At 37.0% G+C, this 24,108-nt stretch overlaps 2 protein-coding genes across 2 annotated transcripts; both read left to right on the plus strand.

Annotated features, from left to right (window-relative positions):
- The first annotated feature begins 1,878 nt into the window (after nucleotides 1–1,878).
- On the plus strand, nucleotides 1,879–6,610 carry LOC137731751 (UPF0613 protein PB24D3.06c). The gene is made up of 9 exons (XM_068470947.2): nucleotides 1,879–2,250; nucleotides 3,530–3,606; nucleotides 3,828–3,933; nucleotides 4,345–4,437; nucleotides 4,548–4,613; nucleotides 5,047–5,192; nucleotides 5,414–5,522; nucleotides 5,926–5,990; nucleotides 6,237–6,610. Exons 1-9 carry the CDS (start codon nucleotides 2,032–2,034, stop codon nucleotides 6,382–6,384), a joined length of 1,029 nt encoding a protein of 342 aa, XP_068327048.2. The 5' UTR covers nucleotides 1,879–2,031; the 3' UTR covers nucleotides 6,385–6,610.
- Nucleotides 6,611–18,690: 12,080 nt separating this feature from the next.
- On the plus strand, nucleotides 18,691–21,656 carry LOC137732166 (uncharacterized). The gene is made up of 2 exons (XM_068471465.2): nucleotides 18,691–19,363; nucleotides 19,523–21,656. Exon 2 carries the CDS (start codon nucleotides 19,533–19,535, stop codon nucleotides 21,387–21,389), a length of 1,857 nt encoding a protein of 618 aa, XP_068327566.2. The 5' UTR covers nucleotides 18,691–19,363; nucleotides 19,523–19,532; the 3' UTR covers nucleotides 21,390–21,656.
- Nucleotides 21,657–24,108: the final 2,452 nt, after the last annotated feature.

Genomic DNA, 24,108 nt, shown 5'->3' on the forward strand with positions numbered 1-24,108 from the left:
TAGCTATGAGAAACTGTATAGGAGCACGATCGTGCATTTTCCAAACCTGATAGGCATCTGTTTCAACTCCTTCAAGATTTGCCTTATCAAGAACCGTGGAGGACATTGCTTGGATCCATCAACAAACTAAGAATTCCATAACTGTCTAGCAGAAGATTGATCTGAAAACTCCATACAAGATAGTTTGAGTCATCCAATTTGACTGTAATAGAAGATGACACAGTAGAGATGGGACTTTGTAATGGGCGATTGCACAATTTGCAAATTGAGCGGCGGTAACCATTGTTGTAACAACAAGATATTTCTTTACTTCGAACTTTTATTGAACAGTTGGTGGGCAACTATTTAGGAGTCAAGTATCTTAAGAACTGGGATTTTGATCAACCCAGAAAACACACAGAATCAACAAATAAGAAGGTTGAGAGAAAGAAATATATGTATCAGATAATATGCGGAAGCTTTGGATTCACCTATGGCAATGATACTATGTTAGAACTACAGAAATCTTGAAGAAAGAAAGTAGAAGAAAGAAGAGAGAATTAGAGAGAGAATCAGGCTAAGAAAGAGAGAAAGAAAGATGATTGTATTTTTTTCAGAATGTAATTTTCACTGTTTACAAAAATTGTTAATTCTCGTTACAAAGCTTTCTCTCTAAGCTAAGAACTAAATGCCTAACTACCTTATAACAGACTATGTAATCTCTTGACAAGTGTCATTCATTTTTGCCATAGATTTATCTGTCACTCGGATGTTGGTTTTCTTCATTTCACTACCCTTACAGTTGGACTATGTCATAACCATTAGTCTTCAAGTTTATTTCTTTCTAGGACTTGAAGTTTAATTGAAATAACCAATAGTGAAACAAGGATCGACAATGAAAGAGGAGAAGGGAGAGTCAGTCTTCCTTAAAATGAGAAGAAAAAAGAAGGACAATTATGCCATTCGGAAGAAGTCTTCGACAAAAGGAAAGCATGTTACAATTAAGTAGAGAGGTTGGATTCTTATCTCATTCCATTTTAGTGGCTCATAACAAGCTTTCCTCGTAAGATATGCATGGATTATTGTCCATTGATTTTCTTCAAATTCATTTGATCCAACGGTAAAAAATTAAGAGAAGTATGTAATAAGTAAAAATAAGTGTGTAGATAGCATCATCCTTTTCAAATCTCAAAATAGTTTTCAAGACCAATTTCGCATCATAAAGCATTAATATGAAAACGTGAGCTTTTAAAATGGAACATATTTTATTGGGTGTGCCCTAGTCTCACATTTTAGCGTTTTCAATTTTATCTTGTATTGAGCTGTTCTATTTAGGTCTTGCTTATGTTGCTAGAATTTTTTTATTTTGGGCCACTACATCTTGTAATATTCCATATTAAATTGAAAAGATAATATTTTCTGGCACATTTTTTTCCCGGTTGAATATTTTTAAACAAACAATATTATCTACACTAAGGGTGAGAGGTAGGCTAAATCTCACAATGGACTAGCAATAATGTGGTTCAAATTCGCCTTTGACGATAATTGAACCTAAAACCTCTCACATATAAATGAAGAGAAATACCACTATACCGTAGTACTAAGTGGCTTTTTCACAGTTGAATTAATTAGATAAGATTTAATTAAATTTTAACCATATTTTAATATGAAATAATGCGCAGGAGAGCAATCCTCTTGGGCCTTCTTGTTTATCTTCTTAAGCCCATAACACAAATAACCCATACCACTTGGGCCTTCTTGTTTATCTTCTTAAGCCCATATACATTTTTTTTTTTTCAAAAGAAGGGGAAAAGGCCCATATTTCACAATACACGCGCTCGCACTATAGAAGCGCGTGTGTGTCTATAACTTGCCACGTCATCCGCGAGAGTAGTTGGCAGGGCCGCCAACCGTGACCATCTCTGATGCAGATTTGCAGACTATTCACTCTCTCTCAGTCTCTCTTGTCCAATCTTCACCTGAAATTTGCATTCAAATACGAAATTAAATTAAAAATAAAAATGTTATTTAATCGGAGCGCCTGATTCTGACATGAATCGCTCGCTGTCTGCGTCGTCTTCGTCTTCTTCTTCGTCGTCTTCCTCCGGTTCTTGGTTCTCCGGCGTAGTCCGGGGCCGGTCCGACCGGGCCGGGTCTGTCAAGATGGGAGCAGACTCCGTTTCGGGCGGTTCCGGCGACCATTCCGGTCCCGTTGTGCGGAAGAATCAGTTCCGGGGTGTGCTCTTCAAGTACGGCCCCAAACCTATTGAGGTCTGTCAATTTCTTATGCCAATTAATGCTTCTTGTTTCTGGATTTTTCTGCATTGTGTTTGAATTTTGAGTGGCGATTGAGTTGTGAGAGCTCGATCTCTGTTTGGAAGTTGATAATTTGAAATAATTGAGGTAATTGGTGCCATTTCGATGTCCAAAAATGTAAATTTTAACTTTTTGGCGGTCTGAATTATGTTAATGGGGTGTTGGGAAGATTGAAATTTGGTGGATAAAATATTTTTTGAGCAGTTGTCAATTACTGAGATTGGTATTTCGAAGGAATGGGGTTAATTGGTGCCATTTTGCTGTCGAAAACTGTGCAATTTTTAGCTGTTAGATAGTATGAAATTATGTTAATGGGTGTTGGGAAGATTTGACTTTGGTGGGTAAAGTTTTTGTTGAGCAGTTTCCAATTACTGAGATTGGTAGTTTGAAAGAGTGGGGTAATATGGTGCCATTTTGCTGTCGAAAGATGCAATTGTTAACTGTTAGCTAATCTGAATTATGTTATTGGGATGTTGGGAAGATTTGAATTTGGTGCATAAAGTTTATGCCAATTACTGAGATTGGGATTTGAGGTGAAATGCTGGAGCTTGGGTGGGAACTTAGAAAGTCAGGATGGATTTTGATAACATGCAAAAGATAGATGTGAAGTAGTTCACTGGCAGCTACTGAGAGAGAACAGCATTTAAAAAATGATAGGATTTTCAAAATCATTTGTTTGGATGCTATTTATCTACAGAAACTAAGAGGAGAAATTACCTGGTTCTGTGGTTTGAAGATTCAGTTGTGTCTTCTCTATCGATTGTACCTGTATCCTTTTAGTTCAATCGAAGCCATTGCTCTCCATAAAAAATGTTGGAAGGTTCAGTGAGCTGCATCAAGAGCACAAGTTTCATGCATATTGGTTTAACTTGGTAACATTTTGCAAGAGTAAACTTGTAAACTAGATTTCTGTTTAAACTTTAAATTGCTCATAGAATTAACTAATTAAGTACTTTGGATTTTGGGGTAAAGCCCACCGTTCGAACAGAAAAAGTTACTATCTTAGTATATAGGCTAGTTCAACCAGATCACACTATGGAATTTTTTTTCTTTTCTTTTCCAGTGCATGTATTATATGTCATTCTGTTCTGATAAATCCTCTATTTTCATTGAATATAAATTATAAAGTTCTTGCTGTTTGTTATTGGTGTCAAGTATAGGTTAGTCACTGTTATTGTGCTTGCCTTAGGAGTCTATTTTTTATTATGCTTATACATTAATTTCCTTGATGCAGGTTGCATTTAAAACAGGTGATTATAGACAGCAAGTCATTTTTATTGGTGGATTGACTGATGGTTTTCTGGCAACAGAGTATGTAACATTGCTTGTTAACTTTTCATTTGAAGTGATATTTTGTCTTACATCACCAACGCTTGTTTGTGTGACTAGATTTCAGCCTATATATGATTTTCACTCAGAGCAGTTTTCTTCATTCAATAAACGGAAGTTCACTGCACAATGTTGCGAGGTGCTTAAAGAAAATTTTAATAATGTGTCATTCCTTTCATTTCCTTCTTTTATGTGATTTACAGATACTTGGAACCTCTTGCAATTGCTTTGGACAAGGAGAAATGGTCACTTGTTCAACCTCTGTTGTCATCTTCATACAGTGGATATGGCACTTCCAGCTTGAAACAAGTAACTTAACTCAACTAATTCCTTGCTTTTTTACATAGGTTCTTGATTCATGCCTGTTTCCTATGTTTTTAGGTACAATAGGGTAAAACATACCCTTGCAAGTTGCAAGACAGTTTTAAGTGTATTGTATCATTATGGTTGTAAGGATCCATGGTGACTGGCCTGGACCTTTTCATCAAGTTTAGCCTGTTTAGGTTATTACATGTTTAAGCTTTCGATTTTTAAGTGGGCTAAGTTGGCCTGGAAAAGTGAACTTTGGTTGTTCAACTTTTTTTCTAAATATTCATATATATATATATATATATATATGTTATATATACATATTTTTCTCTCTATTTTTAGGGTTTGGGTGCTGAAGTTACAAATATTACTGCTTTTACTTATAAGATATTGTCGCCTTATGTATTGAAGGATGCAATTGAACTTGATCAGCTGATCAGTCACTTTATAAACAAAGAAGATTCCGAGGGTGTGGTACTGCTTGGCCATAGTACTGGCTGTCAGGTTTGTGTTGATTGCATTTAGACTTGAGCTTCTGAAGTTAACGAGAGCACTCATCGTTATCACTTTTTGATGCATATAATTAGAATTCCATATTTTTGTTCCGACTCTAGGATATTGTACATTATATGCGCACAAATGCTGCATGCTCCCGAGCGGTTCGTGCTGCCATTTTGCAGGTACTACACTTCCCTTAATTTGGTTCTTTTGGTCATGTTGAAATGAAAATTTGAATGCAAATAAGTTCAAACTGCTAGATGTGAAGCACCTCATTCAGACTTTGTGTTAAAGATATCATCTTGCCATTTGGGTGTTAAGCTGGCTCCCTTGTTACTTGTTACTTGTCACCAAATTATCAGTTATAGATTGTAGTTGATTGGAAATATGTTAAGAGATTTGTACTCACAAGATCGTAGTTTTCATCAAAGAAAAATTTTGTCTAATTCATATTATGTCAACATCGTGTTGAGCCATCTTTTATTTGATGTCTGATGACTCGATGATTGATGTAAAGTCCTTAAATCTTTCTTGCGGCAATATCTTCTATCCTTGTCTGTATGAAGTTATGAACCTATACTTGAATCTATGGTCATAATGCCAATTAAATGTCAGGCCCCAGTCAGTGATCGGGAATACAGAGCAACTCTTCCTGAAACAGCTGCTATGATTGACTTGGCTTCAACCATGATTACTGAAGGACGTGGTTCAGAATTAATGCCAAGTGCAGCTGATCCAGGAGCCCCAATAACCGCCTATCGGTGGGTATACACCCATATTATCATCATCCGTAGTAATAAGATATGAAAGTATTACCAGTTTTGAAATGAGCTTTATTAGAAAGAATAGGCTTCAAAATACATAGAGGCTTGCAATGGGTTGCACCATGACATTAAGATCATCTTGCTGCTCAGCAATCAAATACCATATTGCCTTTCATTAGTGCTATTCGTCTTCGTCTAAAGAAACAAATGCCTCGCAGGTATCACTCCCTTTGTGCATACAACGGGGATGATGACATGTTTAGTTCTGACCTTACTGATGACCAGCTGAGGCTGAGACTCGGGCACATGACTAACACACCGTGCCAGGTGGAGTATCCCTTATTTTATTTTCTTATTTGCAAGGAAGAGTGTTTCTAAAGTAACTTAATTTGATTTGAAGTAAACCATTAGGCAAGATGTTAACGACTTTAGATAAGAACACAATTAAAGGAATTTCAGAATAATATAATTATATATTTTTGTTAGGAAAGTACTTAATCATAGATTTTTTAGAGGGGACGATAGGAAAAAGGATAAGAAATATAAGAAGACAAAGGTAGAATTGCATTGCTTCAGGATTCCAACATAAAAATGGCAAATGCATTATCAGCCTCTTGGTTGTTATCTCTAGTGACAAGCATAAGTTTTGTTTACCTTTTATGTAAGAACGATGCTACTTTCTGGTTTAGTGTATGGAATACAAATTAAATTACTCATATTTCTTTTGTAGGTTATATTTTCCATGGCTGATGAATATGTGCCAGACTATGTTGACAAGAAAGCACTGGTTCAAAGGTTAAGATATAGAAACTTTTGCTTATTTTACGTGCATTTTTTATATGACATTTTGTGTTGTTAAGAACCTCGCGAAAGTAGTACAAACAAATTAATACTCTTGCTGGTTAATAATGCGTTTAAAACAGACTTCTCCTGTGGTGTTTCCGTGTGCATGTGCACACTGTATCTGTCTCTGTCCGTGCGCAAGGGATTAATCTCTGATCCGATTAAATAATTGTACTGCTATTTGTGGATCTCATGCAGATTGTGCAAAGCTTTGGGTGGTGCTGAGAAAGTTGAAATCGAATACGGGAATCACTCCCTGTCCAACAGAGTTGATGAAGCTGTCCATGCCATCATCGATTTTGTTAAAAGAGATGGACCGAAAGGCTGGGATGATCCATGGCATTAGTTGTAGTGCGCTGCTCTGTTTTACTATTTTCATTTCTAAAGTTCTTTCGTTTATTCTATTCTCGTTGATTTCTTGTCTTCAATTTTCTGAGCTTTTCCAGTTTCTTCTTCTTCTTTTCGATCTTGTTTCACTCACATTGTTGAAATTGCATTGATAGAGAGAACATTACCGTTTTCTGTGAACTTGTCAAGAAAGAAAACATAGAAAATCACTTTTTTTTGCACTATTGTCTGGCTTTAGCAGTCTGGAATCAAATTAGAGCTGTCTTCTTGTTTACACACATGGCTTGCTCCTTCATTTGCTGGCGCACCATCACTTCACCAGTGCTGCCATTTAACACAATTGCCAACTGTTATCCCAAATGTACGCATGAAAGGATTCAACGGTGGGTGACCGACGACCATTGAATTAAATCCAACCGTCAAATATTTACTAATGCTGAATGATTGTAAGTACTTAAAGAAAAATTGCAAACAATACAAACGCGAAAGGCAACCGCGGCAGAAAAGAAAAAAAGGAAAATTGCCAATTGTTAGACCAAATGTTGGGCTTTTTTTTTTTCTTTTTTTTTTTTCAAAAGTAGAGAAACATTGTTTAAATAGACAGATTACAAAGTATGTAGTCCTAGAAAAGACCGGTATTAAAAAAAAAAGGAAAAAAATTGAATCTGTTTTATGGGGCTTTTCATTTCATTATTTGGCATCCCATTCTTACCAACCTGCTTACACAATTCAAGAAAATTTGGCAAACTAAACCCTCTTTTCGAATAGATTAATTATAATTACAAGGTCACGAGGAAAAGAAAAGACCCCAAACTAAAGGGAACAGATTCAACCCAAAGAAAAACTAAACGATACAAAAATACAACAAAAGCCAACTGAAAAAACGGCCAAACACCAACCAACAGCTTAATCAAAGACAATAACTCATAAACAAATAAAAAGTTTTGGAAACTTTCATGGAAAAAGGCTTGGATTAAGTTTATCTTAATAAAAAATCATGCTATAACTTTATTTATTGAAAAAAACTTAGATTTTAATAATAAAAAAAACTCTTAAATTTTAATAAAAATGACAAACAAAAAAAAAATTAAATTTTAATGAAAAAGATATCATTTTAATATTTTAAAAAAGAAAAAAACTGACGCACGAACCTGCGCGCCCTCACACAAACTGTTTATGAAATTTACTACATTGTTTATAAAACTTAATGGCACTACACTTTTTATGAAACTTACAACAATGTTTATGAAACTTAACGGTACTACACTTTTTATGAAATTTAACGGTACAACATTGTTTATGAAACTTAACGATATTACATTGTTTATGAAACTTAACGATAGATGCTCGTCCCAGATTTTCAAGTTCTTTCACCAAACTGCAATAAAAAGATTTTAAAAAATGACAGAGATCAACGTCCACATCGTTAAAGTCATGCATGGCTAATAGCTCAATACCATTACTAGAAAAATGGGTGATCAGTCCAACGATGTTGTCAGTGATGTTGCCCCACCCCTACCCCCAACCATCACAACCCACACCTAATCGACTCCCTCCTAACCATACTGCCTCAGATGTGGTTCTGAATCGAACGGAACTCACTTCAATTTGAAATTCTAATTTTAGAGGAATAAAATATGCTTGAATTATGTCAAAGGGTTATGCAACTGAAGGATTGGTTGGGTGCTCTTTGCATGAGCCTTTAGTTAGGTTTTTTTTTTTTTTTTTTTTTCTTTCTCTTGTCCTTATTATTAAATAAAGTTATAGGATGGTTTTTTTTATTAAAATTCAAATTTTGAAACTTTTTTCATTAGTTTCCCTAAAAGTTTTTTAGCCAAATAGTCTTTGATATTGTCATAACTCTTCATTTTGATCCTTGACTTTGAAAATTAATAGAAGTGATTCGTGAGTTTGTCCACCGTCAATCATTTTGGTTTTTTCATAAAAAATCTTCGTTAAATAGAAAAGCAAGTTGAAGGATTGATTGGACAAAATACCCTCAATTTAATGGAGATTTTTTACAAAATGACTAAAATGATTAACCGTGGACAAGCTTATGGACCCCTTCTATCGAATTTAATATCAAGGAACAAACTAAAGAGTGATGCCAATTTTTGTGACAAAAACACCAAATACAAATCCAAAACAAATCACAAAAATATAAAATAATTATAAATAAAAACACAACAAAACCAAAAGGGCGAAACAAGTATCAAAAGAAAGCCGCGTAATTAGCAGCTAATTAAACGGACAATGCAAAAGGGATATCATATGAAGATCCCAAAAGATATCGATCTCAGAAGGAAGTTGTTCTTCCGTTGCCCCAAAAGATATCTATCTCAGAAGGAAGCTGTTCTTCCATTATTTATCAAAGAAATACAAGTGAAGTGGTTTAGGGTTTGGACTGCAGAGAGGAGAGGCTGCATTCGAATCCGCCGCTGCATGTCCGGCGATGTTCATCGTCTTCGTCACCGTCAGATCAACCGCACAAGGAGGAAATTGAGTCACATGATCAAGTGAGTTTTCTTATTAATTTCCCACGTAATGCATGCATGTGCTAATTATTGATTAAAATTCACGTAATATGAAATAAATGAATTAAAATTCGCTTTTTCATTATCTTTGTATTCTCTTTACTATTTTGTTGAATATATTTTATTGGGATAGGATTAAATTAAGGATAAATATTTTTACAAATACTTTTACACTCTTTTTAAGTTTTTTGATTACATAACATTCAATGGTTCTTATTTATTCATTAAATGACATGGATGCTTATGTCGATTTTAACTAATATAAAAAATAAAATAAAACTGAAAAAAAAACATAAAAAAAAAAAAAATATATATATATATATATATGTGTGTGTATGTGCGCGCGCACGCGCGCGTATACAATGTTGAGGGATTGCAAGGTTTTCCAAGTAGAGAATTTTCGAGCAGTACTAGTTGTGGGAATTGACAGAAACCAACAGCCATCCAGAAATCCCTCATCAGGCTTTCTCTTATGGAAGGTGAAGTTTGAATAATTCTCAGGATGCAAAAACAGCATGAACCTGACATGTTACAACACTGTTTATGAAACTTAACGATACTACACTGTTTATGAAACTTAACGATAGATGTTCATCCTAGATTTTCAAGTTCTTTCACCAAACTGCAATAAAAAGATTTAAAAAAAATGATAAAAATCAACGTCCACGTCGTTAAAGTCATGCATGGCTAATAGCTCAATACCATTACTAGAAAAATGGGTGATCAATCCAACGATGTTGTCAGTGATGTTGCCCCACCCCTACCCCTAACCATCCCAACCCACACCTGACCAACTCCCTTCCAACCATACCGCCTCAAATGTGGTTCTGAATCGAACGAAACCCACTTCAATTTGAAATTCTAATTTTAGAGGAATAAAATATGCTTGGATTAGGTCAAGGGGTTGTGCAACTGAAGGATTGGTTGGGTGCTCTTTGCATGTGCCTTTAGTTAGGTTTTTTTTTTTTTGGTCTTTTGATTTCTTTCTCTTGTCCTTATTATTAAATAAAGTTATAGGATGGTTCTTTTTTTATTAAAACTCAAAATTTTGAAGTCATTTTCATTAGAATTTTAGCCAAATAGTCTTTGATATTGTCATAACTCTTTATTTTGATCCCTGACTTTGAAAATTAATAGAAGTGGTTCCTAAGTTTGCCTACCGTCAATCATTTTGGGTTTAGGGTTTGAACTGCAGAGAGGAGAGGCTGCATTCGAATTAATAGAAGTCGTTTAGGGTTTAGGGTTTAGGGTTTGAACTGCACAGAGGAAAGGTTGCATTCGAATTAATAGAAGTGATCCCTGACTTTAAAAATTAATAAAAATGGTTTAGGGTTTGAACTGCAGAGAGGAGAGGCTACATTTGAATCCGCCGCTGCATGTCCGGCGATGTTCATCGTCTTCGTCACCGTAAGATCAACCGCACAAGGAGGAAATTGAGCCACATGATCAAGTGAGTTTTCTTATTAATTTCCCACGCAATGCATGCATGTGCTAATTATTGATTAAAATTCACGTAATATGAAATAAATGAATTAAAATTCGCTTTTTCATTATCTTTGTATTATCTTTACTATTTTCTTGAATATATTTTATTGGGATAGGATTAAAGGATAAATATTTTTACAAATACTTTTATACTCTTTTTAAGCCTTTTAATTACATGACATCCAATGGTTCTTATTTATTCATTAAATGACATGGATGCTTATGTCGATTTTAACTAATATTAAAGATAAAATAAAACTGAAAAAAAAAACATAAATATATATATATATATATATATATATATATATATGTGTGTGTGTGTGTGTGTGTGTGTGTGTGTGTGTGTGTGTATACAATTTTGAGGGATTGCAAGGTTTTCCAAGCAGAGAATTTTCAAGTAGTACTAGTTGTGGGAATTGATAGAAAACTGGCAGCCATCCAGGAATCCCTCATCAGGCTTTCTCTTTCTTATGGAAGGTGAAGTTTGAATAATTCTCAGGATGCAAAAACAGCATGAAACTGACATGTACTACAGGCCTGGTGGCACTGTACCGTTCCAATATCTGATGCAAGATTATTTTGAACGTAAAAATCTTATGTTTGAAGTAATTCATTTCACTTTCGATGGAAATAGGATCAAGGAAGATCAAACTCCTAAACAGCGCGAAATTAAAACTAAAATTAGAAAGGGAAGAAACTTTAACTAAAATTGGTTCTCCCATCTCCATTTTGATCAAAACTTGGATTCAGACTTTGAACCCTAATAAAAAAAATCATTAACTGATTTTTTTTTTTTCCAGACTTGGTACAACTAGGGTTTCTGACACACCCCGTCCCGAAGGAGGGCATGCTGGCCGTCACTTGAGAGTGACGTAACCATTTGCACAGTTCGGAAGCTTTAAAAATATACAACTTCTAAAATGAAACACCCGAAGGTGAGTCCTTATTTGGTCCATTCTGTCAGAACACCGTTGGATTCCTCGTAGCCACCACACCTTTGCAATTCTTGAACCTGGAGGGGCGCAAAACAAGGTTGAGTGGGTCAGCAAAACAATTCTTTTCCAAATCCAAACACTTCTCAAAACTTTGTAACCCCTCGCCGTAAAACAAGTATAATTTCCCAAAAAATAAACATATATACGTATGTACAAATATGCCAAACATGCTCCAAAATATGCCATTCATGCTTGAGAATATGTCATTCATGCTTGAGAATATGCCATTCATGCTTGAGAATATGCCACATTAGAATCTCATAATAAATGTAAATGCTCAAGCATAATTCACATCAATAACATATAATCTGGCAGCCGGGAGTCACCTAACGTGACATGTACCGCTGCATATAGAGCTCCAATCTCAACTCAACATCTGAATCTGCACACGAGTCGGAACCACCTAACGTGGTCTGTACAACAGGCTGGTGTAATATATATATGCTCTAGTGCTACGATCACGTGAAGCTGGGCGATAAATCGCGGGTCACCTACGAGTCGGAACCACCTAATGTGGTATGTACGACAAGCCTATGCACCTAACTTGGATCCAAGGCGAGCATGCGGTGCGGGTGAACATACACGTGAAGGCTATGCCCCAACTCTGGGCGGGAGCACTAACACCGGGGGTGCAGATTATGAGCTCTCTAAGCATCTCAAACTACTATTGCATACAAACATGGATACCACTTACCTGTGCGTCCACAGCACCAAATACACATATATAAATGTATGTCACTACTAATGCATGTGATGATAGTATTTCAATCGTAGCTTACCTGGGCCTCCTCAGCACCATGCAACAGTATGCATAATTATGGTAATGCACATATTAAAATATGATGCATATATGACAGGATAATTAATTCGTATTTCTTTTAAAATACGTTTCTGGGAAATACGTCAAGCATACGTATATATATATATATATATATACTGAAAAATAACTGCCCACTCACTGATCACATCGACGTCTCGTAGGTCCCTGAGCCTCCCCTAGATTGGTTACATTCTTCTTCTGTATAATTTTCACCTATACAAAAAGTAACCAAATTGACGTTATTTAACGCACATACACCAAACATTCGTCCATAACTTTCTTATACGTTACTCAATTTGGGTGTATGAATATACCACGGTGATCTACACGACGTCACGAACGCGTGACAATTTTCAGAACTCAATTTGGAGCTCTCACGCGCCCCCACGCGCCCTGTTCACGCGCTGCCCACGCCCGCGTCTTCTTCCTCGCGTCGCCGGACTGGTTTCGCCGGCGGTGGGTGTTTTGCCGGAATTTCTGGATAAACTTCAAAGTGTTATAACTTCTTCATTTCTTAACCATTTTCGACGTACTATATATCAAAATGAAGGTATTGACGAGACGAACGCATCTATACCTTCCTCGACCCCTAACTCGCCGTGGATTCGCCGGAAAATCCCTCGAAAGCTCCGGCCAACTTTGACCACGATGATCCCGACGTCCAATTCCTTCAAACAAAGCACTCCGAGCTTCCTTAGGACCTCACCAAGCTTCCTACAAGCTTCAAAATCCCAAAAACATGCTAGTTTAAGTTTGCATGAACAGTACCTAAATCGGATTACCTCGAATCGACATGAAAACGAAGGATTTCTCACCTGAAAATGGTATGGTTGCACTCGTACGAGCTTCACGAGTCCAAAAATGCCCTTGGTTCCTTCGATCCATCAAGGTTTGGGTGATTTGTGTGTTGTCCGTACGTTTTTGAAGAAAGAAGAAGGAAGAACGGAGCTTGGGAGAGAGAGAGAGACAGAAAAGAGACAGAGGGAGAGGGAATCACGGGAGAGAAAGAGTGTGCGAGTGTGTGTGGTCCTACAACACTACACAACACAACACTACACGTAAATGTAACGAACTAGGGGTAAAATTGTAATTTCAAATGTACGTTTCGATATTTTCGGGACGGGATGTCACAGTTTCTTCCTTTTTTTTAATTTTAGTTTTAATTTTCTAGATTTTATGTTTTTTTTTTCAGTTTTATTTTATCTTTAATATTATTTAAAATCCACATAAGCATCTATATCATTTAATGAATAAATAAGAACCATTAGATGTTATGTAATCAAAATGCTTAAAAAAATATAAAAGTATTTATAAAAATATTTGTCCTTTCAATGTATCTCATATTTTAGATATATTTATCATTAAAAATTTGTTGATTGCTTTTCAAGGTTGGTTTAGAGATTGCGTTATCACAAAACTGTTTATTCTGGTTTGTCAGTATATAATACAATGGCGTTCCAATTAGTTTACAAGTTCAAGTTACGAGAAATACTTTCCTTTTAAGGATTAATTCTGTAATAAATCAATTAAATTAATTTTTATGGTGCATTTGTTGTACTGAACTATCTCGGACTGGACTAACTTTGTGAACTAAGTTGGACTGACTTAGATTAGACTAAGCCAAATTAAGTTAGTGAAGCGTTTAATGCAGTGTCAGACTAAAAACAGAATAATTAATAAATTATAATATTTAATATATATCTAATAATATTTTATTATGAATTCAAGCTTCTCCTTCTAAAAATTCTAAACACCCTTCAACGGTTCTACCTCTCTCTAGAGAGTACTTTCTTCCTCTTTGGTTTCATCGCCATTATTTCCTTTCCTCCCATCTTTTTTCCTTCAAAATGCGTCAAAGTTCAATTTCAATTTTTTTTTTTTTTGCAAAACACTTCAAAACCATTTTCCTACAAAATCATCCCCAAAGCTACTCTATGTGAAATCCCGTTTCTGAATTTCATTGTTATAATCTACGTATTTGTATTATTGAGATTTTATATTATTTCTCGAGAATTTATTTTAGATTGTTTGAATTTAGATTTTAACTAAACTAGTTACAAAGTTTGAAGTTTGAAAATTAATTGCTTAACAAAAGCCGTTTGCGAGTTCGAATTATAACGGTATAGTTACGGACATTTGAAGTTGTCTTACCAAACTATAAATTTTAAATCGATTAAACTTCCACAAGGAAGAAGCCTTATCAATTTAAGCAAAAATAAGAGGACCAATCAAATAAAAAAGTTGGGGGGGGGGGGGGTGGGTTTGTTCTGAAAAAAGAAAAAAAAAGAAAAAAAAAATAGGGCTGCTGCTAACCCATTTTGGGGGCGAATTGGACCCGTTAACCCACTAACTTGACATGCTTGTATCTCTTTCATCCGAGCTCCGTTTTTGGTGATTTTGGTGTCCATGGAAAGCTCTTGACGAGGCCTACATCTCTGTAGGGTTAGATTTCCCATTTTCTTTTCCATCTTTGCAGTTCAAAGCCACAAAGCCCACGAGTTTTCCAACGGTTTTATCATTTTTCCTGTGATTCCGACAACCCTTTCCTTTGAGTGAGGTATGATACTTCATCTACTCTTCATAATCTTCAAGTTGATATGCTTAATTTGTGCTTTCGTATTCATTTTAGAGTTAGGTGTTTAGAACCCTAGAAATCTGATTTTCTTCGATGAATTTGGACGGTTTCCAGTTAGAATTTATCATCAGCCTAGTTGCGAAAAGTGTTTCCTTTGTTGAGCTCTAGCTACCACGTAAATTTGAACTCATTTAGTTAATATTGGAAAATTCGGGGTTTCTAAACCTTCCACCTTGACTACCACCGCATGTGGCGGTGTGTGGGACCGTCCACGAGTGTTGTCTAGGTACCAAATCCTTCTAGTGACTCTGTGAACCTATGTCTAGCTCGGTTTCCTAAAATTCCATTGTTTGGTGTGGTGATCAAATTGGACCGCCACTTGTTTGGGTGATTGACGATAATTCGACCGTTGGATTGTCACCAAACCTCAATGCATTATAGAACATTATATTTAGTTAAAATTAGTATTAATGGAAGTTCTGTGAGGCTTTGCGGCTTATCTCGGTGAGTGACTTTAACATATGTAATATGGTTATTACCTTAATTTTCTTATATTGGTATCATCTGTGAATATGACTTGGTTTTATAATGTGATTGCTATTGAAATGTGATTATATATATATATATATATATATATATATATATATATATAGCCATAGAACTATGTTTATTAAACATGATTTGGCTTGTGTACTGATGATGATAGTGATATGTGATTTGACGTGCATATTTGAAAGGTGGATGATTTGCATAGATGGTATGATATGATGAAATGTGAGTGACTTTAATGCATGTGAATATGAAATGGTTTTATAATTATGTTTCCTATAAATTTTTAATTTTTATATTTAGCCATCAATGTCGTTTTATGAAGTGGGATTTGACGTGCATATTGGAAATATGGTTTGTTTTGTATGATTGGCTTGATTTGATGAAAGGTAAGGGCTAGTGGTGGACCGTTAACCCATTGGCATGGGGTTTGTTGCTTCAAAACATGTTTCACCCCTCGTTCCATTATTTCATTTCTTGTTTCGTTGAGCCTTTATAACTTGAGTAACTTGATTCATGTATTGTTCATTGATTGGTTGTTATGCATTGTGCTCCACGATTCCGTTGAGTGATGGTCCGAAATCCCTCCTACTCTACTCCACAATTCCGTTGAGTGATGGTCCGAAATCGTATATTGGTTTGGGTTTCGTTGAGTGATGGTCCGAAATCCTTCATACTTCACTCTGCGATTCCGTTGAGTGATGGTTCGAAATCGTATCCTAGTTTGGATTCCGTTGATTGATGGTCTGAAATTCCTCTTACTTGGTGTTTTGGTTCCATTGAATGGTCTGAAGCCTGATGTTGATGGATTTCGTTGAGTGATCCGAAATCGCATCATTTGATTTGTGGGTTCCTTGGATTCGTGTTCAGCTTCAGAGTTGTAGGCTTTAGCCGAACTGTGTTGCACTAGCCTTGCATTTTGGTGTATTGTGTTTTATTGATGATGTGAAAGTGGAATTATGTTGATTGTGATTGTGGGCATTATGAGTAGATTTGTTGATCAATATGGCTAGAGAATATGATTGTGCTTCGTCGTTTGTTCTTTGAAATATTGCATGATATGCATTGTAGTATATTGTTGAGATATAGCGATTTATGTAATGAATATTCGAGTGTAGTGAAATAATGAACTACGAACGGCTTGATCCTTATTTAGGGTACGTAGGCAGTCTAATGAGGATGTTAGATGCAGCCATAAAGTCTATGAAGAAATATTGCGCAGTTGGATCTTAAGTTGTGTTTTGCCATTATCCGGTGACGGGGTATGTTAGAGATATGGGTATTTGGTGACGTCACGTGTCGATCCTGGACTTATGTCAGGATCGGGGTGTGACACTCTCCTCCCTCGCCGTTTCTCCATCTCTTTTTATCCCCAAAGCTACTCTCTCCCCTTCTCTATCCATTTTTATCTGAAATTTTATGGGAAAAATAAAAATTATCTGGGAGATTTCTAGGAAGTTTCGGGACTAAGGAAGAATTTTTCTATTGAGATTGTTATTGTTATTGTCTTACTTTTTCTTTTCGAATTTTGGTGGCTGGATTTTGAGATTTAGGTTATGAGTGGGATTGGGTTTCAGATCCGGGCATGGGTGGGCAAACAGAGTTGCCCAGAAGCATGCTTGCAGACTTGCAATGCATACATCGTATGCAGTTCTGGAAATGGGACTAACAATTCCATGGTTTTTAAGGGGTTTCGCTAAGACCGGCTAATCCCATGGTTAGTCGAGGCAAGTGGAGGTTAGTGTCATTAACGTTGGTCCCAATGGGTAACAAACAGGGGACTGGACTAACACTTAGTCCAGTCCAGTCCAGTCTAATGAGAATTAGCAAGGGCAAACAAATGTGCCTTTAGGGTGCGTTTGTTGCACCGGACTATCTCGGACTGAATTAGCTTTAGGGACTAAGCTAGACTGGCTTAGACTAGACTAAGCTGGACTGACTTAATGAAACGTTTGGTGCAGTGTCGGACTAAAAAGAAGGATAATAACAAACTACAATATTATATATTTTAATTCATATCTAATAATATTATATTAATTAATTCTATCTTTTTTATTCTAATAATACTCTCCCTCTCTCTGGAAGCCTCCATCCTTTTCTCCCTCTTTATCTCCCTCATTCTCTTCATCCCACACTCTCCTTCCATTTCCTCTTTTTTTTTTTTTCTGATTAATTGCCAAAAAAATTCTGCAAAACGAAGAATCGAGCTTGGTTTCTCTGGTTTTTGTTTGGTGCAAGATTCCAACTGGGGGGAGCTTTCCAATTCTGTGGATTCAATCGGAGCCGCAAGTCTTTGGAGCGGCGGAACCGGCCTGCAGTGATTCCCAAGCGTGCTTAGAATATCTTCTATGCAGGAGAAGCCGACTGCTACTGAGTCGTCGTCGCAGCAGCTGAACTACAGTACCATCAGGATGGAGCAACTGTCATCGTCGCGGCCAAGTTCGAGCCGAGCTCGGATCTCGGCGGAGCAGAAAGTGAAGAAAACGAGGAGAGAGGAAGAGGGGAAGGGGGAATTGGCGAAGGGGAATGATGATGGCTCTCAGCGTTTGTGAACATAGAAGCAGCGGAAGACGCGAGGGAGTTAGTCCCCTCTAATCCCATGGTTCTCAACGGGTTTGCTAGCGAGGGAGTTAGTCCCCGTGAGTCCCTTCTAATCTCATTAAACTTAGTCCCAGACTGTCAACAAACATGGGACTAGATTACTACATAATCCAGTCCAAGCCAGCGAAAGCTAGCGAGCTCAAACAAACACACCCTTAGTGTTTAACAAATTAATATTTCATGAATTAGTGTTTGATCCCTAAACTATTTCGGATTTGGTTGATTTTTGACATGGTTAATATTTGAAGACAAACACACAAATAGGATCATTGTGTAAAAATACATTTTAGAAAACAAAGCTAAGAAAAATAGATTAAGAAAGTTCAAATACAAGTGTTGCTGGTTATTTAGGCCGGCGTTATGACGTGGAAATCCACCGGGGTTTTTTGCTCCTGCTCAACGATCAATGGTTCGATTTCTCAATGGGTAGTGCTATCTATATCCCTATTTTTACTTTTCACACATTATTTTTAATTTTTTAATCTCAAATAAAATAAATTAAAAAAAATTAACAAACGTGCATATAAAATAAAAATTAATATGTGAATATTACTATCCTTTTTCGATTTTGGCCTTTTTATTTTTTATATTTTTTTGTTTCACAACCACTCGAACATCTACACGTGATTCCAGGTGGCATGATATCCCAAACCACCGTCACCATGCACAATCAATATTTTTATCATTAATCATAATGCATTAATTGATATTAAATACCCTTATCTCACACCCGCCAATGCTCCCTCCAGTTGGTCACCCTGTCGGCTGTCGGTGACCCACTACTCATCAACCGCACCGCCATCTTCATCCAAATCCAAGGGCATTTTCGTCCATAAAAATTGAGACTGACTTGCCCTCCTACTCCTTACCAGTTTCCTACTAATAATTTGGTATGTCGTTACAGGTATTTAAAACTATTATATTTAAGTTTTATAATTATCTGAATATTTTATTTTTAATCTCAGCATTCACTTCTATATCATTCCATTTTACATAATACTGTTAAATATTTTAAAAGTGTGCCAATTATCTAACTTTTCAGAAATCAGGGACTATGAAAAGTTTAAATATATGTGTTTTTTGCATAGCTTATAAATTATAAAGCTAATGTTAAGCAGCGTGGATTTGTAGATAAAATCTTTAAACTAAATGATATATTATTAATAAAAATAAACACGTTCATCTACAAATTTAGTTCCCTCACATTCCTCAAATTATAAACAGCTACCATTAGAAACAAAATAGAAAGAGGACTCCTCTTTCCTTCTTCTTCCATCAGTAGGACTCCTGCAACCAGAAATAGGAGAGAGAGAGAGAGAGCTGCATTCAAGTTCACAGATTGATTCTTTCTGTTTTCAGAATTTAAGGAGCAGAAAAAAAGGAAAATTTAACACTGTACTACTGCAACCTCAGACCAAGTGAGTATTTTCTTACTTTTTTCCCCGTATTATTATATGCGCGCACTGCCTCGAACAAATCGAGAAAAGCACATTCCTTGTCGTCAAAGTAAACAGCTTTTTACCATCTGGGTTTGGTTTTTTAGTGTATTGTTGTTAATGTTGTTTTTGTTGATGCAGTCTGTGAGAAATGCCGGAGAAGGGGCTGAGCTGGCCGTCTTCGCAGCCGTGGACGGGGAGTCAAAGGTTCGGTCATCTGCTTCAATGGCGAGTTGGGTTGTTAACGGCGGTGGTTATCGTCGGAATGGTGGTGGTGTGGAGCGTCGATGCCACAACTATGCAGAGCTTCGTCGAAGCTACGAGGTCCCGCCAAGCTTACCTCACTACAAAGGTTAGTGCTTTAGCTAATCTCGCCCAAACCCATCAAAATCTCGACTTTAAATCCTTCCACATTGCGGTTAACCAGACCCAGAACCAAACGAATGCGACCCAGTTCAAAACCCACTTGGATTTTCAAAAGCCAGTAAATTTTTCCCAATCTGAACCAATTTCTGCCCATAATACAACTGGGGTTTCTCTAAAATCAGGAAGTATGAGTTGGGTTGCAGCTGGATTGGAGCCTAATTTAACAAAGAATCTTCTGGCTCGGTGGCTTGCTCCGGGAGGAGAGCCCTGTAAAGATTCTAAAACAGTAGAAATTTCAATTCTTGATTTGGACGGTAGGGATCTGATCGAGTTATCAGCCGGTGAAATGTATGAGTTTCAGTTTCTGGCATTGGGGGAGGATAAGAACCCTACATGTTTGGGTGGGGATTACTTCGAAACCGATCTTTCTGGGGATTCATGGAAATCTAGGCCTCTGGTGAGAGACTTTGGCAATGGTTCTTATTCTGTTAAGCTTCAAGTTCATCAGGATTTTGTGGGGTTGTACAATTTTACTGTTATTTTACTCTTTAGGCATTTTGAGGGTCTTAGATTTTCACCAGCTAGGTTTGCGTATGATCGAGAGCTGCGAAAGATTCCGATCAGGTTTGTAAAAGGCTCGGCGAAGTTGCCTGAGCTGCGTACTTGCGAAGAGTCCGATTTTGGGAGAGAGATTTGGGCTGGAAGGTGGACTAGGCATGGGAAGAACGATGACTGTGAAATCAGTAATGATGGTCGATATCGCTGTTTAGCTCCGAATTATCCTTGCCAAGGTCCATGGTGCAATGGTTCATTGGGGGTGTTGGAGAGTAATGGTTGGGTTTACTCCGCACATTGTTCGTTTAGATTGTTTTTGGCTGATAATGCTTGGAATTGCATGAGCAACCGGTGGATTTTCTTTTGGGGCGACTCCAATCACGTAGACTCAATACGGAACATTCTCAATTTTATCTTGGATCGGCCTGATATACCCTCAGTTCCTAGACGGTTTGATATGAACTTTTCAAACCCGAAAGACCCTTCACAGACGGTTCGAATCACAAGCATTTTCAATGGTCATTGGAACGAGACACAAAATTACCAAGGATTGAATTCTCTGAAAGATGAAGGATTTAGGAACTTATTAAAGACGTACTTCTCTGAACAGACGGTTCCAGATACTATCATCATGAACTCTGGATTACACGACGGTGTATTTTGGTCCAACATAAGATCATTCTCTAATGGGGCAAGCTATGCAGCAACATTTTGGGTGGAAATTATGGAGTCGATAAGGCAGAGAGGATTGACGGTGCCAAAAGTCTTTTACCGGACAACAATAGCCACTGGTGGGTATGCACGAACTCTGGCATATAACCCTAGTAAAATGGAGGCATTCAATTGGGTATTGTTAGAGAAATTGAAGGAAGCCGGGCTCCTCGCCGGTGTAATTGACAATTTCGACATGACCTTCCCATGGCATTTTGATAATCGGTGCAACGATGGGGTGCATTATGGCCGAGCTCCTGTAAAGATGAAGTGGAGAGATGGCGAAATCGGGCACCATTATTTTGTAGACCTTATGTTGGATCATATACTGCTGAATGCACTCTGTGCAGGAAGGCAAGCTTCTGCAAACATGTGAAGCAACTTCAAATTTTGCGGCGATTTTAGAACACGAGATTCCCCAAATGCAGGTTTTTTCTGGTGCTTGAAGGCAAAGTATGAGGGTGATGCATTCGTATTGTTCATTAGATTGAGCTTTTAGCATTCTTTATTTGTTTTGTCTATATCTAGTTACATATGGTGTTAGACTACGTTTGTACATCATTAGAGAATTTTGTATTTCAAGTAATTAAAGTTTAAGCCTCCTAAAGCCAAGTTATCGTTCAATATCAGGATATTTCGAGCTTGTTTGGTATCCTTCTTATATCTAATTTTTGGCTATCCAAATTTCTTTGGATTTTAAGTGCTCGAAGTCGCAAAATAATTTTTGGCCATCCAAATTTCTTCGGATTTAAGTGCTCAAAGTCGCAAAATATTAAATACTCCGGAGTACTATAGATTTTTCGGTAAATTAGTTTCTATTTAAGTTTTGAATTTGGTATGTGGTTCTGATGACACTAATTTGAAATCAATCCTAAAATTTAAGGAGCCAAGTAGTGTTTAGTGTCTAAACCACACAGATTACGTCCTCAAATCAATTTCTTTTCTGATTCTAATCAAGACGCAAATGAGATATGAATGAATCGGATGAAAGTTGAATGGCAGCATTGATGAACCAAGCAGTGAGCTGCATTAATTGGTTCTTGAAAGGTTTGATTGGTTTAGCTTGATTTGGTCAAGTTTTAATGGTAATCAAGACAGTCGCCTACTCAAACAGGCTTGAGTGGTCCGTGCAGGAATAATAATATGCTTAACTTGATTCATAAATTGTTGAGAATATCGATCCTACATCGGAGAAAGATAGAAGTTGTATGTGCTTATAAATAATTGGGTTACTCTCTATATTATCTCTTGGTTTTATGATGGAAACTCAACTTTCTTCATGGTATAAGAGCAGGTTGTCCTGCATGTGAAGCCTAACGGTCACACGTACTCCACATTGCTCAATTTGTGTTGTTCATGTGCTTGGCTTTAAAATTCACTACATATTAAGGGGGCGTGTTGACCCTAAGTCACCTGGGATGTGGGTCCATATGCTAGGCTTTAAAATTCACCGCATGTGAAGGGTATGTTGAGAATATCAATTCCACATTGGTGAAAGAATGAACTTTGCATGTGCTTATAAATAATTAGCTACTTCTTATATTACCAATAGCTCAATAGCTCAATAGCTCAAACATCATATCATAAATCCATAAGAGCGTTTTAGCTCAAATCATCATCATAAATCACATTCATGAGCATATTCATAAAGTGTAAATCCAATAATTCATAACGTTTTATAAAACGTAAATTCGATAAATCATAAATATATTTCATGAAACATAAAATTAGGAAATCATGCTTTTCATGAATGCAATCCTAGCATTTTAATAAAATCATGCAATTTGAGAAATGGTCCACTCATTAATACTTCATCACTGAAGAGAAGACTGGATCGCCACTAACAAACGCACCTAAGCACATAAAAGGAACAATTAGTAAAGCCCTACTAAAATGATTGAATTTTGGAAAATGGAGCGCGAATTTGGAATCAGGGTGTCGAAATACCCTAAAAGGGGTATCGGGCAAATTTCATAAAAAGTCAACGGAAAAGTCAACTGAGACGCTAAGTCAGTCAACTACGTTAAAACTTCAAAATTTCACTAAACGGATGCTAAAAACAGATTCAGGACATCAAAATTACTCTAGGAGGATTCTCAAGAAAATTTTGTAAAAGTCAACGCAAGGAATATTCCAAATCCAATTAAGAACCGATCGGGTCAGATCTGGGTTTGGATCTGGTTCACTGGTTGGGTCCTAGGGCAACAGGTTAAAGGGTCTGGTCAACAGGTTCTCGGTTATTGGGTCGGGTCGGGTCGGGTCAACCTAATCTCTATCGTAGGTTTTCGCGAAAAAGAAAACCAAAATTTTAAAGGCTCCGTTAAGGGTTAAAACTTAGCTAAAACTAGTAATCCAATATACCAATTTGAAGCCCAGGAAATAAGGAATCGAAATATACCATTAGAGTTCTTTGCCATGGCCGGAGTTGGCTTAAAAATGGCTTGCAAGGTCGCAGTTCTTGCCGAAAAACAGGGTAAGCCTTCCCAGAGTTGTTTTTGCATCCCATCTCCACCAAATCAGACATTCATGGGATAAATTCGATTGTACACAACGAAAGGAAGAAGAAAGAGGGTGACCCGAGGCTTATTTAGTCGGAGATGGTGGAAATTTGTCGGATTCAATGGGGCCCATGTCTCAATTCGAGCCCAGCATTTCGTCTGAGGTTCTTATACTCGAGTAGAAGTAAAAAAAGGATGAGGTGATGGTGGTGGTGCTCGCCGAAGTGGCGAGTTGGTGGTGCCGCTGTTAGTGTTACAGAGAAGAGGGAAGGGACTGGAGAAATAAGGGAAATATAGAAGTGAAGGGAAGAGAAGAGAGAGAGTTGGGAGTTTGGGGAGAGGAAGGACACGGGGCAAGAGAGGATGAGAGTTTGAGTGGGATATGGGTCCCACATGGCACAAAAAACAAGCCCATAAAAGACAAACATAAAATATCTCTCGAATGTGAAATTATCAATTTACCCTCAACATTCTGAAAGTCGTAAAATCCTTGTTCTAACTCTAAATTTAATTCTTCTTGCGCCCATGCGTTCGTGGCAACGAGCATTACAAGAATACGCTAAGGAAATGAGTCTTACGTGACATTGCATTATGGGC

The sequence above is a fragment of the Pyrus communis genome, chromosome 16, assembly GCF_041283825.1.
Source record: "Pyrus communis isolate YQ-2024b chromosome 16, ASM4128382v1, whole genome shotgun sequence".
NCBI classification, from domain to species: domain Eukaryota; kingdom Viridiplantae; phylum Streptophyta; class Magnoliopsida; order Rosales; family Rosaceae; genus Pyrus; species Pyrus communis.

Coding starts and splice junctions, on each gene's coding strand:
- LOC137732166 (XM_068471465.2), top strand. CDS start 19,533: ATGCCGGAGAAGGGGCTGAGCTGGCCGTCTTCGCAGCCGTGGACGGGG.
- LOC137731751 (XM_068470947.2), top strand. CDS start 2,032: ATGAATCGCTCGCTGTCTGCGTCGTCTTCGTCTTCTTCTTCGTCGTCT. Junction 4,438..4,547: donor GCCATAGTACTGGCTGTCAG/GTTTGTGTTGAT, acceptor TTCCGACTCTAG/GATATTGTACATTATATGCG. Junction 5,991..6,236: donor AAGAAAGCACTGGTTCAAAG/GTTAAGATATAG, acceptor GATCTCATGCAG/ATTGTGCAAAGCTTTGGGTG.